This window comes from Lepeophtheirus salmonis, chromosome 5 (genome assembly GCF_016086655.4).
Source record: "Lepeophtheirus salmonis chromosome 5, UVic_Lsal_1.4, whole genome shotgun sequence".
Classification (NCBI taxonomy): Eukaryota; Metazoa; Arthropoda; class Copepoda; order Siphonostomatoida; family Caligidae; genus Lepeophtheirus; species Lepeophtheirus salmonis.
In genome coordinates, this window is record NC_052135.2 from 61,050,707 (window position 1) to 61,071,360 (window position 20,654).

General features: G+C 30.3%; 1 protein-coding gene across 1 annotated transcript in view; it reads right to left on the reverse strand.

The window, feature by feature from the left end:
* Window positions 1-11,198, reverse strand: part of LOC121117594 (uncharacterized) — a 637,532-nt gene extending 626,334 nt beyond the window's left edge. Inside the window, exon 1 of the mRNA XM_071888878.1 lies at window positions 11,019-11,198. Within this exon, the coding sequence (XP_071744979.1) occupies window positions 11,019-11,100 (82 nt within the window). The 5' untranslated portion in view covers window positions 11,101-11,198. The remainder of the gene's footprint in view (window positions 1-11,018) is intronic.
* Between the last annotated feature and the right edge of the window lie 9,456 nt (window positions 11,199-20,654).

Consider the following 20,654-nt stretch of genomic DNA (forward strand, 5'->3'; position numbering starts at 1 on the left):
CACAAAATACAAGTATATATATTATTTCAAGGCAATTAATTCAATTCACCGACATTGCTTACTTTTAACCACACTCTCTAAAGGCTAAAATATATAAATCAACTCTGTCATTAAAGGGTAAAAATAATTACAAAAAAAATACATCAATAAATTATGGAGGAAAAGGGTAAACATAGGATTCTAAGTAAAAAAAAACACACACAACAGTAATAACATTCGATACATAAATAGTATGGAATCAGGATTTTTTGCGTCCATTATTGGAGGATTTTAATTATATTATTTCTATATGTGGCCGTCAACACAAATGCACGATATAATTATGTTTCTCAAAATTGTGTGTGGATAACATTTGTATTTTTTGACGAATTGTTGTCAATATCTATTAACGACCTATTCTTATCGAACCTTTGAGTGTTTCTTAAATTGCACTCAAAGATACACCCTTAAAATCTATCTTCACAATAAAAGAGAAATAAAATGAGAAATTGTAATATTTTATTTGAGTGAATCTATCGGAGCAAATATAAGTATGTCAAATATAGTATAAAGGTTTTAAACTATAACCAAAATCTTGGGTATTTAAATTCATCCCAGAAATTTGAAAATATAGCCTGGAATGCATTAAAAAATGCTTATAAAATATTGAACTGTATATGTGAAGTAAAGAAATGTGATTTCTCCTTTTCTTGATTTTTTATTTAATATTAATTTTATGTTGCTACATCACATATATTTATTGTTTTATTAACATTAAAGAAGAATGGATTGACCATGACGTACACAAGAAGAAAGGAAAGCTTTTCGTGCCAAGACAAAGTATTTTGATAAAGTATATTCACTGCTTCCAGATGCCTGAAATGAAGAGGCACAAAATCCCAGGAACACAAAAAAATACATTGTAAAAGTGCAAAGAATCCTGCAACACGTTGAATATTCATTTTATTATTATTACATATACTTATTTTGAATTATTGTACCTACAATTATATTTTAGAGAAATAGTAACATTGTTAATTTTTTTCCATACTCGAATATTTCGAGTTTTGATCGCTGAGATTAATAAATTGTTTCTTAAACCTTTTATTCTGCTAAATTCTGTAGACTTTAGAAAAAAATATTATCCAAAAAATACTTTGTATGTAACAAAAGAAGAAGTTTTGAGTTGCATATGTAATTATTATGTTTCTCGCTGTAGAAGCAATCAGAATAACACCATCTCAATCCAAGAGTACAAAAAAAAGTATTCATTTTGTTGATTAGTATATTTTTAAAACATCTTATGACACACATCAGTGGGGAAATGTACCGAAATCATCTTTTAGATTGTACACCTCAATCTAGAATCCGATATTTAAGATTCTATTTAGTACTTTAATTATCTTATTGTAGCATGCAGCTTTATGTTAAAATCATTATTTAGTTTTAGATATATGCTATGTTATGACGTCACTTACAGAACCTCGATCAAAAAAGTTGACTATGTAAACAGCAAAATATAATGACGACCTTTTATTTACTTGGAATTGTGTGCTTTTGAGAAACTTCAATTATATATTACAATTATAACTCCGTGATAGTATCCATGAGGATACTGTCACGGAGTTATAATTGTAAGTCCTTGTTGAACTCAAAGTAGAATAGGGTATCGACATTGGAATATTTCTTGACATTGCCCTCTGTTTATTTCAATCTCCCCTTCCGCCCTTGTCACTGTGATTGGATCTGATATCCTCCAAAAAGTTTTCCTAATTCTCAGGATAACCCCGTTGATTATTCGGCTTCAATAATTTTTAACATGCCATTATATACACGATTTTCATCATTAATTATACACGAAAACGCACAATAAATTCGGTAACCCCCCTTAACAAAGGGGATTTTCTTCTTTTGGTCTTTAATATTTATTTTATATTGATGCAAATCTTATATATGCTGTTCTTTTACCATTAAAGAATAATGAATTGATCATGGTTATTGTTGTGTTAGTCCTAATTTGTTCGGTCCACTCCAGTCTTAGAAACGCTCCTACCAGTCCTTGGGACAGGTCCATGAGGCTGTAGGTCCTTCCTTCTGTGAGTACTACTAGAAACGATGAAACAAAGAAGAATTAAAGTTGAGTCATGTCATCAAGGCCCGAACTTTATAATTTTTGACTCATATGCAGTACTGAACTGGACAGGACTACAGTTTTAAATAAGAACCGACATAGCGGTAACAATGATGTGCAAAAGAAGATAGGAAATATTTTGTTCAAGTACATCTGTCTATGTATCATCTATAATTATTGCCTGTCGCCAATGCTAGTGAGGTTCTTAAACGAACTTTTTTTTCATCTTTCACATAGAGGCATTGTTTATTTAACTCATAGACAATCTAATAATTATTCACATAGGGAGGGAGAAAATAAGACAGTAGATATTAGAAGCAACTGCTAACATTGTTTACTTTGTAAGGAGTTTATCGAATTCGATGTTTTTATACCTAACTCTGAAGTTTTGTTTTTCAATGTTTATCTTCTTTTTGTCGTAGAGTGTATGATCATGTTATTATCAGGGGCAAATATGGGGCGTACTATATATAAAGGGAAAACATGAGACGTACTGAATAATGAATAAAAATTATTACAAAGATTATTACTCATTTCTTGAGGTAGAAATAGCTTATTCAGGGTCCAAATCTGATATAAAGTAAAAAAAAAATATCAGCAAACTTCCTTGGCAATCCATACACAAAAGATCAGAACTATATTAGGAATATTTACAAAAGTTAATTCTTTAGTAATTTTCATGCAAGAAAAAGGATATGTCTATTAACAAACTCCCTGCCACATAACTCAATATTTTATTAATTCATGTTCAAATGCAAAAAACATTATTTTACTTAATTGGTCTTTTTGTGTATACAATTAAATTATTTAAATTTAGACAGGAGTTGGACACCCTTCTCAATGACCTAGAATTTATGGAGCATAGTTTACAAATGAAAGAAAATCTCAAATTATTTGTTAAAAGTATGTTTAATTTTTTTTTTTTTTTTTTGTAATATTCTCGTTAATTTGGAATTCTATAGATATATAAGGGAACACTTTGAGGTGGTTCTAATGCCATACTTTCACAATTATTTTTGTGGCTGTAAGGAAATAGTGTCATATATAATAACCAAATGAAAATCCAAAATGGAATATATAATTAATATACATTATATATGTATGCATCAACATAAAAACAATCTTGAACAGAAATCAAGAAAAGATCAATTTATGTATTTACTATTTATGTACACGAAGAGTAGTACCCGACATTGGCCGGAGTAATTAGGGGTCGGCCAAACGATAAAATTTGACTTAATGATATAGAAGATAACTCCCTAAAAAATCCTCAAAATTACTTAATGTTTTTCATGAACACATTCACACGTAGCTACTCAATACTTATATATATATTCATATGCGTTCTCTCATCATGAATGAAGGCATAATAAGAAGAGTTTGAGAAAAAAACTTAATATCATTTTAGGACTGATCAGCCAGAGAGTACTTTAGAGTCTAGAGTGATTACCAACAAAATCTCCCTGTATACATGTTCAATGCTGATACATATAAAACGTCTGCAAAATTTGATTACATTGTTACTTGTTAGATAAAAAATATGAATGTTATATACATGAGGGAGCTCCATATACAATGTGCCCTCTATACACGCCCAATACTCGATTCAAAACGCCTCGAAAAATTTCATTAATATGCCTACATTATTAGATCTTAGACTATCGACATGAATACAAATACGATACATTTTTAATCAAGCATGCATATATAATTTTTTGATCGCTCGATATTTCTTTGGTTAAATCAATGTTACTTTTTACAGACTTTTTTTATCAAAATTTCATGTAAAATGAGATATTTTTACTCAATTCCGTTATTTTATATAAATTCACTGAATGCTCAAATTGTATCTCATGATTATATAATAAAATCCCTTAATTGTCTTAATATAACATCCATGTAGATTCAAGGAAGTAAGAGTTGATGCTATTACAAACACCCAGTAATAAAACTGTGACTCATTAATAAGGAGATGCAGCCCCTTATTGGAACCAAATATAGTTTTTTTTATTTTAATTTGTGTGGCGAGAAAATATTCACAAGAATTTTAACTATAATGCCAAAATTTGTGCGGAACATGGTATGTGCAAACTTTTTAATTTTAGGCATAAATGAGAGGAATATTTTGGGAAAAAAAATATTTGATATATGATTATTTTTTGACTGATGGAACAATGTGTCTGAATCTCCAACTAAAAATTAGGAGATTAAAAATAAAATTGTAAACACTACTTCAAAAAAGATACTTGAGCCACCTCCAGACCCTTTGGATATAAAATAAAGGAATAATGCTAATTCTTATACCTACATTTTTAGTTCTAATTTGATTAAAGTGGGATAAATTGTTTCGTGAAACAAGGCTACCAAAGTTTGGAAACTTTCTTTCGACATATATTGTCGCCAATATCTATAAAATCTATATATTTTGGTTCTTTTATTGTGATAATCAATTTTGCCTACTTTAAGTGCAATTTACAGTGCGCTCAATGGGTGTATAAAAATAATTTGTAGACAGAAATAGACGATAATTTGTCGAAGAATGAAATTGTAAATCATACTTAATTTTGAGAAAATTGTTTTAGCTTGCTTTTGTATTGACAGTTCACATATAGTATATATGCCTTTAATGTTAAGAACTATGGATTTGAAAACACCTGCCTCAAAATAAAACTGCCCCACATTCGAGAGATAACATGTTTATATCAAATGTAATCTTTAGATATATGCTAAGCTAATTTCAATTTCATACAAATCTTTTTTGGTATTTCTATAGAAGCAATTAAGAGTTGATTCCCGAGAAAATTGTTTTTTCAATTCAAATTGAAAAATTTCGTTTAAATATTCTGTTTCTTTTTTGTGTGTGATTTATTATTTCTTTTGCACCAAACAATTTTCTACTACGTATTGATGAAAAAAAGGATGTTTGTAAAATAAGCATTTTTCAAACCTGTCAAACCATTTAAAATTTGAAAAATGATGATTTTTTTTTTTTCAAAAACTAACAATCTAAATGTATTTTGATTCAATTTAACAAATAGTTATTTCCTTCGACTATGTTCAAATACGTGAAAAAATTGGGCTTTAAATTTATAAAATCATCCAATTTTGACTTATTAATATTTGTTGCTTCAAAAAACTGTAAGTAATTTGAAGTAAGATAAATAAAAGCATACCAATATAAAATTTTACATAGAAAATAATCCAATAATTAATTATTTATTTGAAAGAATATAGATACATAATATTTTTTTTTTATATTTCAGTTTTAATCAATTTTCCACTCCTATAATTTATGCAAAAAAAAAAAATAATAATAATTGCAACTCCGTCCTATGCAAAATTATTGAAGATGATTTATTGGAGATCTACGAGTATAGGACAAAATGTTTTTAGGTAGTATGTAAAAACAAATATATGTACGATTTTGTACCAGTTAATTTAGTAAGAAGCAAAAAATTTAGCTCAAAATACATCGTACTAATTAGTTACATCAACTTCGTTATGTTTTTTAGAAACTACATATTAGGTTGTTTCGAAATGATTGAGACTGCCCCAGAAATACTCTTTCATGTCACATAGTCTCCTCCGGCTCGTATAACGTCGTGGTAAAGGTACTCCAATTCCCACAACTGCCTGAAGAGTTCTTTTTCTTTCACTAACTTCATTGCCCACGTTTGAGGTCTTAATGGCTATCAAAATTGTAATTCCGAGCAGGTGTCTCAGCTTACAGAAGATAATTCGGTCACAGAGATTGAGATCCAAGCTGTAGGGAATCTGTTTGGTCGTTTCCACCTTTCTCATCATTAATAACTGCCAGGTATCGTTGGCTATGTGGGGATGTGCGTTGTCCCACATGAGCAGAAGTTCCTTCAGGTGAGTTCTGTTCTTGATACCTAAAGAACGCTCAATTGGGGTGTGTTCTTTTCCAGGTTCTTGACTTGGGCGATGTTTTTGGGTGCCCTTGTCTCCCGGGGACACCCTTCTCGACCTTAAAAGTGTCATCTCGGATATGACTAGCCCACTGAAAGATAATCCCCCCACTAGAGTAGACATTAGTGTGAGATCTGTGTGCATCTCAGATATTGTTTTGCCCAGTTTTTAGCGTATCAAAAAGTACTACTGCAAATTGTGAGTCTCCATGTTTTGCAAAAATTGAGAACTATGTAGGCTTTAGCTATTTAGTCTCTGTTTTTCATGGGCACACTCCCACGTAACTACTCAATACTTTTATAGATATTTATTATATGTGTTCTGTCCTCAAGAATGAAATAATAATAATATGAGCTTAGGAGGAAAAAATAATATGTTGAGATGACTGATGAGTACTACAGTCTTAAGAGCGCTCACTAATAAAAAGAAATTAAATTCATTTGAATATAACAGAGTTTACATTTAATCCAATCTTAACATTTACTGATAATGTAGAAGCATATTTTTTATTATTATTTGAAAGCCAAATATAATGAAAATCAAATTCTTATTATGAAATCTGCCTCTCTTGGTAACCTTAACCACTCAGCGCCGGAAGCTTTGCTAGGCCAGGGCGACTTTGAGAGGAACCAGAATTGTCATTGCACGGGTAATGGACTTCTTCAGGGCCACAAATACAGTATTTTAGGCATGATGTAAGTGTAAATGTATTTGGGCTTCCCTCCATAGATCCCATTTTACACGATTGGTAATACATGATCAGCGTATTAGCAAAAGGATATTTATGATGGAACTTTACTAAAACAACAGCATTATACGTTTGAATTCTCTTTTTTCTTTATGTACCGCATATATACAGTAACATACGAACCTCTACATATATATAGAAGTGAATCATATAATACACGTTTGATACTTGGAAAAAAGAAATAACCACTATAAATCAACCCAAAAATCTCCCACATTATAAGTGATTTGCTCCATATCGGCAGAAATTTTCCGTATTTTGAATGTTATATGTTTTTTGAAACAGTATAAAATTTGACTTTTCCGCCGTCTCATATTATTATAAAAAGCGTTTACTGGTAGCTCACGAGTCTATTTATTTCACAATTATACAACCATAGCTCGTTTATTACTTAATATTTTTATTGATCTTTGTTTACATCATACTGGTATATACTAAACATAAGATAATATGATTTGAATTGTTAGGAGAAATTGCGTTACATTAACATGAATATAAAATTTTACTCAAAAAATAAACCTCCTAGTCAAGACTTACACCAAAAAACAAACAACCATTTACATAAGAAAATCACAAAATTATACAATACAATCACATACCAAATATTTAAAAACAGTAACCAATCTTTATGTCTCCCTTGATGAAAGTGTCCATACCTACAAACAATTATTTTTAAACTAGTCATGTATCTAGCTGAATCGGACAGTTTATATTTGACCATGTCAATAGTATGATCCCAGAAATCCCTACTCCTCCGTCGTATTTCAATAGAAAAAACGGCATATCTAACAGCAGAGGACAAAACTATTACCCTCAAGTTTTCTCTGTGGATTGACATATTTCAATTTATTAGTATGTGGAGCTTTGCACTCAAAAGAATGAAATGCATTGCCAGATTTTCAGAGGTTTTTCGCATTTGATTTATCGGCAAGGCAAACAAAATGATTGCTTTTATGATATTAACATTTTCCCCTTTAAATTAGGAGAAATTAATAACTATTTAAGTTATTTTTCTGCAAGTTTGATCAGCTATGGAATTCAAAAAGTGGAGCCTGCAGGTTCTAAAAAAACAATTGTAGCACACTTAGTGATAGTAATAAAATGGGAAATAATGAGCATTGATAATATATGTATAATGGGTAAGACTAGTTTGAAATGTATTCCTTATTTCTAAAATATAAATATTTATATTTGAAAGTATTTATTTTTTGCTAAGGATATCCCGAAATTTAAAATTTATTTCCAACCAAAATATATTTCATGTAGTATTTTACTTAAAGTTGGTTGTAATATTACAATGACATGTACCGTTTAGAATGAAATATAGATTTAAAAAAAATTATGTTTAATTAGTTACTGAAATAAAAATAACTCAATTCTACTTAATAAAATTTGATTAGGTACCTTTAACATAATTAATTTGACTTTATTGTCTCACATAAAAAACTACTTAAAAGATTACATAGTTTGATCTTTTTTAATCCGTTGATTGAAGAATTTTTTTTTTTTCTTTTAAATTAAATAAAAATTAGCATTAAGTGCTATTTTTCTTTTGAAAATAAATGAAAAAATCACATTTATGTCCTAAAATAATGTATTACTTTTGAAATAATCATTAACCAAAAAATACAGGTTTTTTTGTTGTTTTATTTAAATGAAAACAAAAATCATTTTGCCATAAGATAAGTTGACTAATTAAAGGGAAAGCGCACTTTATTAAATTTAGTAAATCACTACAACACTGATTAATTATGAATAAATCCATAGAAACACTCAAAATAATTGACAAAATATTATAAAAGTTCTTAATTATAATTCCTTATTACAAATAATGAGCAAGGGGAAAAAATTAATTAAATTGACTTTTAAAGGGTGTACAAGTCAAAAATGCATTTTGTTGATTTTTAGTAGAGGCATGGAAATAACTTATTGTACTATGAGTTTTTCCGCTTCATTTAAGATATAATTAAATAGGGAAAATATGTTTATTTAGGAAGAAAAAGTGGAGTGTATCTCATTAGGTTATTTATATAAATTTAATTCCACGTACATTATTCAATTTTATTTTTTTAGTTAAAATTTTTATCATAATGTACATTATAAATTTAGGTTCACTTTTATAAGGCTTTGTTTTCTTGATGAATTGAGCTAACAACTCCATGTCTTTTTTTTAACAGTGCAATAGTACTTTTATTATTTTTCAACTTGATTATCCGGTTGTTGATTGGTTGAATCCAAATTAAACTTCGTTAAGCTGTGAATATCCCTACTATTACTATCAGTTTGAGATAATGACGTTATTGGCTGTCTACCAGTCAATTTTGGGACATATTTACTAGTGCTCAGACTCAATCCCAGACAGAATATCTTTTCTTCGGTTCCGTATTATGTTAGTTTGTCTAGATCAATCTGTGGTTCAGACCGTGATCTCAAAGCTTAGACCAAAATTTAATCATTTTCAAAACTTGAACCAATTTTTTGGTCTCGGTAAACCACTTTTGTCGGTTTCAATCTATGGACTGATTTTGAAACATAAGTGACGTTATCAATAGATCAATGAAAGAATCGGTCTTGACCGAATTTTAAATGATCCAATCCAAAATGATTTTTTCTGGATGACGGATCTTGAACAATTTTTTCTATGAAACCAGCCCGTTTTTGAACTTCTTTAAATACTCGAATTAGTTACATCCACTTTTATTTCTTATAAAAGTTTAAAAAATGTAGGGAATATTGTTTTGAGACAAGATATCTTTTGGTTGTTAAAAAAATGTTTATCAATATTTTTTATATATTAAAAGCCGCTGAGTTAAATGAATGATAGTGAACGAAGATGGAAATTCATTTAAAACCAAAGATTTTAATTTTTATATGGTCTAAGGTTTTTTTTACATTGAAAAAAGGTCCAGTCTAATCTTGACAAGAGCAACACCTCAATGAAATCATGGAGTTCGTACGCTGTTATGGTTATTATGGAACGTAGACACATTTAACTTTGAATACATACCTACTTTTTAATTTAATGATATGTTCTTAATATATATATTTAGAAATAATTTGTATTGTTTGGTAGATGATATATTAAAAATAAGTTGTTTTTTTCCGGGATAATATATACTATATGGATATACTTTTATGGAAAGTCTTTTATAATGAATATAAAAATGTTTAGTGTAAAAAGTTGTCCTTATATCCGTAGAGAAAATTTAATTTGTTTGTCAAATCCATATTTTTAAATTGTACTTTTACACCCGCCAACGAAGTTGAACGGAGTCTATGTTTTTGCCTTTGTTTGTCTGTTTAACTTCGAGAGGTTAAGGTCAAGGGTCAAGCAAGCACAAAACTTTAATATACATAATTGAAAATAACTCCAGAACATGTTGAGGTACGGAGCTCAAATTTGTGCCATTTGTAAGTTTAATAAATATAAATCATATAGCAAATAATACAATGTCAAAACTATAGGCCAAAGATACTTGTAAGGTCAGAATCTCATAATTGACCATTATTTTTATTTTGAATAAATTAATATGGAGAGCTCAAATCATCTCTTTGTGCAACACAATACAAATATCTATATAACACATGTTAAAGTATGAATGCAATAGATATTAAATTTCATTAAATTCAACATGCTCCACAAAGTTTTTACTTTAACATGGAGAAAAAATGATATGTCATTTAGGAAAAATGACCATAGGTGAAGGTTTGCACTTTTCCGGTTACCCATTCTAGTTTAGTATTTGAATGATATCCTTCAAAGACTTGTCGTTTTATGTACATAGAATGTTTCAAAATTTAATCAAAAGTTAAGACAGCCGTATGTGAAACCTAGGATCTACACAGCTCTTAAATCAATGACAATATGCTCAATTGGTAGAGAAAATTCAAAATATTTCTTTAAAAAAACAGACGTGTTTAACATACTATGATTAATTATGATTATTTAAAAAAATCTTTAGGTCTTGTGCAGGCCAAAAATAACATCATACTTCTATGAAAGAAACAAGAACAAATAATGTATGTTTTCCCATGGGTATTTTATGTGCCCTTGAATCATCATAACTCATAATTGTACCCGCTTTAGGGCCCATAAAAAATAAAAATAAAAAATCATATAAACAGAAGAAAAAAAATTTATTACGGATCTTCTGTTCAAATTACATATTCGTCTTATATAAACAAATCTATAAAAAAAACGTGAATAGATTCTTTTTATTTTTTTCTCACCTGTAGCAAGCAAAGGAATAAAACATAGATGGTAATACACGGAAATACACTTGAGCTGAATCACACTAATCCTCATTTGCATCACTCAAAATAAACTACCTTTTTAAAGGAAAAAAAATCACTTCTTTAGGGGGGGAAAAATGACTAATTTCACATCAATGACACTTCACACTTTAAACTAACGTACTTTTTGAGCGAAAAAAAAAGTTCTTAGAAAAATATCGAGGGAGGGGTGTTCTTAAGCCGGCGTGTCAATTGTGTGCTTGATTTCCCCCCCCCTTTTTTTTTCAATAGAAAGCATTCTTTTTTTATACGTATGTCCAAACTTACCCTTGTTTTTGATTTTCTTTTTACATCGCTCACTCTGAGTGATTCCTTATTCTTTTATTTTTTATAATCGTACTTTTTTTATTATTATTATTGTGATATGAAAATAATATGATGTGCTCACTCTCTGATGATATCTAGAGAAAATAAATGCAAAGAAAATATAAATGTCCTCTTCATAAAAAAACTTGTGTCAAAATGCAATGTTAACAAAAAGCGTATTGCAACATACTTTTTTTGTCATTAAATTATTTGATATATATATAAAAGTCATTGTCAATTCATAAAGTTACTAACTGTAAGTTGCCTCGACGTTTTTTGTTTTAATGATCTCATCAATAACATGAGTTAAATCTGTATATACGTCTGAGTATATTCTAAAATGGGTTGAAATCTCTTCCTGATTACATATATATTTAATGGACTGTACCGTAACGACAAAAGTTTGGAATTTGATATCGTAAGATATTTTTTATTTTGCATTTTATTCTTCTGAACAAGAAAATAACCATCAAACTACCAAAGAAAGGGGCTTCATTAAGGCGTTTTGATTTGATAATCTGTAAATGTTGATTATTTTTTTGAATGTTGTTTCTTTAAAAATATTGATTTAAAACAAGTTACAGGATTTTATTTATTAAGTATTGTCGAGGAAATATTTATTTTTCAACAATATTTGAACCAAACCTTTCTTTAACTTGCCTTATAGTATGAGTATTTTAGTTCCAAACATGTTCTCCGAAATCTGAAGAATTGTAGATGAAGGTTTTCTTAAAATGAAAATCGGCATTATTTTCACATTTAAAATGGTTCACAAGGAAAGTCGTTTTGTACAACTCTAGACATCAAAACATGGGCATGGCTATAGATTAATCAAAAAGAAGTAGTACGTAATTTTCGAGCTCATTGTGAATTTTTACTTACATGCGTAGTTCAAAATAAACCTGTTACAGAGGATAGGTTAATAAATTTACCACAAAATATACGTAATCTACATGCAACATTTATTAATCAATTTTTTTATCTGGCGTCCTAAATACTTTACTTAATATCATATATAAAAAAAAGTATAAATTTTTTTTTGGGGCGCCGTATTACTCAAAAGTCTTGCTCCAATCGAGAAGAAAGTTTAATTCAAAATTATAGCTTCTAGTAAAAGTCGAAATATCTTCAGTATAATATATATATCTATAAATTAAATTACAACAATAAATATTATTGTGATTCCTCATATTGCACAAGATCAATTTCTAATAATTTCATTAATTTTTTTCCCTTTTATTTCATTTTGAAATTAGATGGTTAAAAATTTAATTTCTAGGATAAGAATAGTGATAAATATGAATTTATTGTTTTCTTAGGAAATATCTTTCTGCTATCAAATTTTAGAGATAGTTTTAAAGATAATCCATTTTCTAAGGGGGTAGAATAGAGTTGAAATAAGTATTTTAACCTAAGATTTCAAGTCATACTAGGGGGAGCGAAAAAATCCTTTCGCTTTCAATCTAGTACTTTATCAAGATCTATTTCAGCAACCAGTTGTAATAGGGTATGTCAATCAAATAAAAATAACTAATATGATGCCTTGGCTACCCTCATCATCGATGTAGCCTCCCTTGGCAACAATGATGGCTTCCAGGCGGCCTTGCACCCATTGCGGATGTATTTTTCAGACATGGCATCTCAGTCTGTTTGACGGTGTCCTTGAGTTTGTTGATGTTTGGGTGAACGATGATGCAGGCCTCAGACTCTACATGCACACATAAAGGGAAGTCTGGCAAGTAGGGACCTCATTTTCTTTGGCCACATGGGCAAGTTTTCTTCCAAACACTTCTGGGCCTTTTTGGGCGTGTGTGCAGGCGCACCATCCTACTGGAACACCACGTGCATGCCCAGGTAGTTGGTCGGAATCCACGGTAACAACTTCTCTTCCAAGGCCTTCACGTAGTCAGCCCCTGTGAGCCTGTACTCGACCGGAAGCAAGATGAAAGAATGACCTTGCCATCTGAGACCACAAAGCCAAGAGACATGACAGATGTAGGGGCCTTTGTGGTATTGAGAGTCTGGAGAGACTCTCACTCTCCTCAAAGCTTTGCAATCTTTGTTGCTACCTTGCAAGAGTCCAAAAGTGTGCAGACCGAAATTTGTTAGTCACGTTGAGAAGGTATTTTCTCTAAGACACTTAGGAAGATATTTTTTTATTTTTTTATTTTTATTTGATTGGAACAATTTTACTACATTTGCAAAAACTTTGATTTATGTAGCTAAAACGAAGTGTAAAGATTTATTTTCCACACCTGATTACAAATCTTCTTAAATCTAAATAATACTGATAGTGGTGAAAAGAGCATTAATCATTATCTTCTTATCGGTGTCCCAGAGATCTTCTGAGATTTGTTTATAATTATTATTCTCTTATTTGAATAATAAATAGTAAAACTACATCCCCGAATTTTTTTAAACTGTCCTAGGTAAATTTTGCATGTAATGGTTTAAAGTAGATTCAAATATTTTAACCGGCCCATCACATAACTTACATCAAATACAAATTAATTAAAAACATAAAAATACAGAATGCACTTTAAAAAAAAGTATATAGTATTGCCTTGAAATTTGTGGAGAAAGGTGTGTGGGATACTCATTCTGAGCATGTTCTACTATATTTCCTGTCAAGCTCTAACCAAGAAGATAGAAATTTTAGGATATCAAAAATAAGTGAGACAAGAGATTGAAGTGCTTTGGGAGATATGCTACTTCCATTATTAATATCCAGAATTGGAACAACACTACTAAGCCTTTTATCACGGCTGTCATTCCTCAAAGTCGACTGATTAATTTTGTCTCTTCATCGCTTTCACTTCCCAAATTACCATGCCACACAAAAAGCTGCGAACGTGCAGTAAAAGAAGTAAACAATGTTTTTGCATTAGTTTCAGGACAAAAGAACTATATAAGAGCAAAATTAAAAAATGCGTTTGATTTTTTGGATAATCAAACAAATATATATATTCATAGTTTCTTCTTCAAAGGTTATCAAAAAAAAAAAATGGAATTAAATATTCATAATAAATGAAAAATGTCAAACGTTTAGAATATTAAAATATAAATATGCTTAAATAAAAACAAATAAATTAAGGGATAATGAATAAAAGATCATATTTTCAGGAGTTTAATAGCAAGTTTTTGCCTTACAAAATTATAAATAAGTATTATGGGGTGTCATATTTGGCATAAATGAACAGTGAGGCTACATTTAATAATTATTTATCAAACACTTAGCATCATAAAAGGAGATTTGATTAGCAAAAATGAAGATAAACTTCAAAATAAATGCGTGTAAAATGCATAAACAAAACGAAAATATATTTATTTATTAGCAATATATTTAGAACTAAAATGCGAAAATTAAAGGACATTTTCTTTGGACGTTTGATTATTATTTCCTTGTTTAGAAGAATAAAATAAAAATATTTTGTGATACCAAATTCCCAACTATTGTCATATGTGCACGGTCTAATGTGCATTTATTTGTCGAAAAGGTCAATCCAAGTACCTTTAAAAAGGATTTGAAGAATGGTAGGTTTAGGAAAATGAGTCTCAACTATAGATATATATATATTTCTTTTTTTCGAAAACATTTGGATATCTGCAAATAGCTATTGGAAAACTATGTACCGTGTTTACAAAAAACCACAGGAAATATTGCACTGTTCTCTGCCCCTGCAGTCTTATCCCAATAAAATTAAGATTCAAAAGGATTTTCCCTCGTAATACGTTATTAAAACAACTTATGAAATGAGACGGTCGGCCAGAATCAGACCTATGACTAAGCCCTTCTTCTAACTCCACTAGTTCCTTCATCTTGTAGATAAGTCTTGCAAAGTAAAGGGACTTGTGGACATTCACCAAGAGACAAGAACAAGTTCAAATTTTATATTATATTTTTGCTTGTAGCTTAGCTAAAATAACTCTGATTTTAATGTGAAGCAACTCGTTTCAATGTCATGTTATTATACTTTTTGATCAGTCATGCCTTTAACTTTTATATTCAACGTAATCTTAAATGAATTGTGTTTTATAATATATATTAGGAAAAATAACTTTTGGGTGTTGAGTCATCGAGGTCAAACGCTAATGGATAAGAATGGTGCAATTAGTAGCATCTGACAGCTTTATCTCTCCACTAAAGTTTCAGACAATTATGGTCACACCGTGTAATTGAACATTGAATCCGTTAATGACACAAAGTCAACTTCTTCCCAATCTCAAGGGGCAAGCAGAAGACCATTACATCATCAATGTGTGCAAGGCTAGATAAAGTATGAACTAGTCTGATAGGTCTAAGGTTTTTAAAAAAAGTGCAAATTTTTGTGAGTAGGTAAATAATCCACGTTTTTTTAAAACGCAGTGTACATACATCGAAAGGAAAGGATTTTAACCTAATTAAATAATGCAAACAAATTCGAGCAAACACCTGATTGTATCTCAGCTTAATGAACTACACTTTAGACCTGAGAAGATCTAACTTCTATGTAGGAACTAAACTATTCCACCAACAATTTTGTATATTTAAACACAATCTTGAAATGTTATGTAAATACCATTTGTCTTTGTACAAATATTAGCTGATTGTTATTATTTTGGTCATGACCTTAGATATATTATTTGCTTCAAATTAATTGTTATATGATGCAGATATTCGGTGTTGCCAAAAAGGTCAAACATTTATGACGTCCGGAAAAAGTACAATTTTGATCCTCCTCCCTTCCTTGTCGGGGTTTGTCCAAAACTTTATATCCCCCACAGATTCGACGTCCTAAATTTTTAACCCTCCTTCCCCCAGTTAATATTTTATATTACCTTCACTTAAATTGTATGTAGTATTTTTATAATAAAAAACCCAACATTTTAAATGAATAGATTTTCTTTATGCAGACTTTGCCTCCAATGATTAAGTAATGTTTTTGGTACTGCTCGGGAAACCCTTTCCCGAAGAATCACTCCTCCTGAGCTTTTTTGTGAAATATTTGCTTCTATACTTTTATACTATACTTCCAAATTCATTTCGATCCTTTTCCGAAATGGAGTCTAGTTTGGGGGAGTTCGAGTACAATCTATCATAAGGTTAAAAATAAACTGTAAATCCTTCGGTTTTCATAGATTCATGCACCATGGGTTCCAACTTAGAAAAGTGTGGCATATTGGTGTAAGTAGTATGCCTTTGTAAATATAATATATTGGTTATCATGAAGATCAATACTATACTTCATATTGAAAAGGTGTTGTTGATCAATGAAACAGTGATCAATTCTCAATGTAGTGGACTCTGAGATATGCAATACGCCCCCCCCCCCTGTCCTTAAAATCTTTAAATCGGTGAAGTCCCCCTTTCTCGTCAACAAGACGTCATAAATGGATGACCCCATTCGCGAAATATGGTATACATATTCAAAACTGGTATTACTACCTTTATGTGGACTTTGGGTTAAAAATCAAAAGTAGAAAAATTTCGTCTCTGAACAAGTCTGTGAATTTACTCCAAATATATATCTTTTATTTTTAATACAAATTTATTAGCAATTTTTAGTTATATATACAACTTTTATGGGTTTGTTTGAACTCAGAAATCTATTATTCATAGATATTTGCTCATATTTCTCAAAAAAACTAATTTGTGAGACAATTATCACTTCCTTAAAGGAAAAAACAAGTTAAGCATTAGGAGAAAGACTTTTTTCTAAGAAAAATGTACGAATATATGTATACTCTCTATAGAATGTGAAATGATTACTTATTATAAAATAATCCAGGAATCCTTAGTGTTGGATTTCAGTCTGAAAATCCTAAACATGTCTGATACAGTTATTTTTTTAGGGGATCAAACTAATTGGGGCCTTAAAATAAGTTCGGTTTGAATTGGTCTCAAACAAAATTTCGGTATAGGTATCTGTCATTTAAAATTCGGTCAAGGCCTAATCTATAGATAATTATTGACCACGTCTTTTGTGTTTCAAAATTTTGAACATTAACGTACAATAAGGTAATATATGGCTAAATGTGTTGCATAATTCATATTTGAATAACTCATAAATCAGTGTAGAGGAGAAGATCTGTTCATAGATTGAGAACAAAAAAAAGAGGGATATATTCTGACCGAAATTTTTTGTCTTTCGATTGAAAACAATTATATATCGATTTAAAGTCTAAGATCGCGGTCTGGACTCTGCAAATTGTCTAAATAAAAAACCAAAGACTAAAAGAGGAAAAAAATTAGGTCCTGTACTTATAACGACCCAATCTAAGAAAATAATTTATCCCTCTAAGAAAATACTCTAAAATGATATTTTATTGAGAAAAAAAAGCATATTATTTACTGACTTTTTTGATCGGATTATTTTGTTATCTATCTCCTTTTGGTATCTTATTGTTAACCTTTTCATAGGTTTATGTACTAGCAGGAATATGTGAAATAATTATTGTCGAACATATATGGACATCATATTTAGTATTTGTAATGAATTAAAATTTCATATTGTTATATCTTTTTAATGAAATAAAAATATATTATTGAAAAAAAAGACTCCTGGTCACTCATAGGTCTCTTATTTACCTTATTTAATCATTAGAAATTTTTCATCAATATACAATGCTGAGCATCAAAACCTGGATTCTCGAGCCTCCTGACATTTTTTACCTGTGCCAGTAGGTAAATTCCTCGCATATGAGGAAAATCTCAAGTCATCCTTCACAGTCATTTTGATTCATTGATTTGATGGAGCTCTTCTTGAACATAATTTCAAAGATGGTCAGGAACTCCTTAATCCCTCTTTCAATTTTAGCCTACACTTATTGCTTTCCTGGAGCGTTCTTCTCCATGATTCTTCATCTTGGCTACCTTGTAAACACGACTCCTAGAGCACTTCACAATGTCTATAATCCTAACCACATCAACTTCAGTATCTAGGAGATCTGAGATGTGCTGCATTTTGGTTTTTTGCTCACTCATGATGACGAAATGTTGAAATGTTTACTTTTTTTTGTTTATGTACAAAAAATGGATGAATCTGAATATTAAAAAAAAACATATAACTAATCATCCTATATTAGTGAGAAAATTAACATTAAATAATAGTTCATGTTTTGTTGCCTAACCTTGTACCATTATATATTTTTTCCGACTGGTTGTAATTTTTTTACTATAAAAAGTTTACTTTCTTTTTTCATAATATCTCCCATATTAAAATAAACTCTTAAGAGCATATTACCAAAATATTACATAACGGTACTTCAATCTTGTGGAAATGAGTTTCTTGAGTGACAAAACATTGTTGACATATACCGGTAGTTGCATAAATACGTGGAACTAATTTTTAAACGCTTATGTCTCGAGGTTCCGTGACCGGGGATTTAAAAATTCCAGCACAAGTAACTCGGTAAATCTTTTGGCTTTGTTTTTGTTTTTCTTACTCGCATCAAACAAAGTCGTTTACGATGAATGACGAGGCCCAACGTCATATGGTTGCCGGTAGGTCTGTCCAGGAGATAATCAAGGACACTGGACTATCCAAGACTACTGTGTTCCAGGTCCAGAAGCTTGTCAAGGAGGGAAAAGATCTGAAGGAGGGTGTTCGGACTGGCAGACCACGGAAAATGAATGTGGATGAGGTGAAGGAGGCCTTCACAAAAACATTTGGTCACCTCAATCACCTGATTTGAATCCCCTTGACTACAGTGTGTGGTGGCAAATTGAGAAGAAGGCCTTTCCTACCCCCACCCGAATTTGGACTCCTTGAAGGCCAGCGTCAATAAGCAATGGACAGCCATGGAAGACCATTACATCATCAATGTGTGCAAGGACTTCCGTGGGCGCTTAGAGGCTGTCATAGCAGCTGATGGCGGTTATATTCAGTAATTATATTAAATTTTTACCAAAATAAATTATCTATTATATAATTATCAAAAAAAAAAACGTCATACGAATTTTATTACACATTTAATCATTTACCACAAATAGTCCGCTTATTTATGTAACTAGCGGTATATTCTAAAAATATTTAGTGAGTGGATATTTTTTTTTTTATAAATAGCGCAGTTAAATTAGAAAACACAAATTTTTTACAGTCAATTTATTAAATTTGAAGTATAATAAGGAAGTTAGCTTAAAATGATATAACTTTGTTTGTCTTTCCTTAAGTTTTAGAAAAATTGTTACTTCAGGTAATAATAATATAATAGATTTAAAATAGTGTTTTTTTTTGAATTTGTAAAACATAATTGAAAATGACTTAAGGCAATGTTTTTAACTGAAACACAACTGTACCAGGAGAAACTGTCTGTCTGGTAAGTCGTAGGGAAAAATGTAAGAAATAAATGTAAACTGAAAAAATGGGAGAAAAAAACAAGAAATATATATATTACATAGAAAAAATATTTCTACGTTTTCCACCCAATTTGTCTTATATTCTATAAGCTGTGCCGTTCCTTCAGAAAAATTGAAGGACACTATATTAAGTTAGAATACATTAAAAAATTTATTTTATTTTTTGTTGATCAGTGTCTATTACAGGGTGGACAAGGCAAATCCGTACTAAATATAATGGGGAATTATGATACTTCTAAAAGAGGTTGAAATATATTTTTATTTATTCGAAAGTTACATAAAATGTTAAATACTTTTCATAATGAGAGCCTTTGTTTTGGATCACGATCCGGACAAATTTGCTTGATGCCTGGCATTCCTCGGCCACTTTTTGAAGATCTAGGCCTTGATGTTCTTGATGATGGATGTCTTTAAGGCCTCCACTAATGCATAATTATTATTGCAGGCGAATATAACAACTATGTCACACATTTAAAAGTCACAAATATTAAAGTCCAGGCTTTTGGCCTTATGAACAGGTGATGAGTCTTGCTGGAATGCCCATGGGTTCCCATCAGTGATCTCAATCATCAATCATAACCATATCCTTATAGACCTCCTGGGCTACCGTAGGGACCTTTTGGATGAAGTGGGGACATGACATACCTTCACATTTGCACTTCATTTGGTTGATCAGAACCTTAGATTTGCAGATAAGTTCCTCCTTATTCAGCTCTATTAGCAAATGATTTAAGGCTCTCATCCTAGAATAGTAACCCTGTCAATACTGGTGGCTTTTATTGATGGTCTCTCTTAAAAATATTAATACTAAAATGGACAATACTTAGTTAATGGTATCTTATTTCTAGTGTGTCTCAAAAGTTAAATTGCACATTGTTATGTTAAGTTTTAATATTCTTGTATATAAAACCTGTTTTCTCATAGAGTAA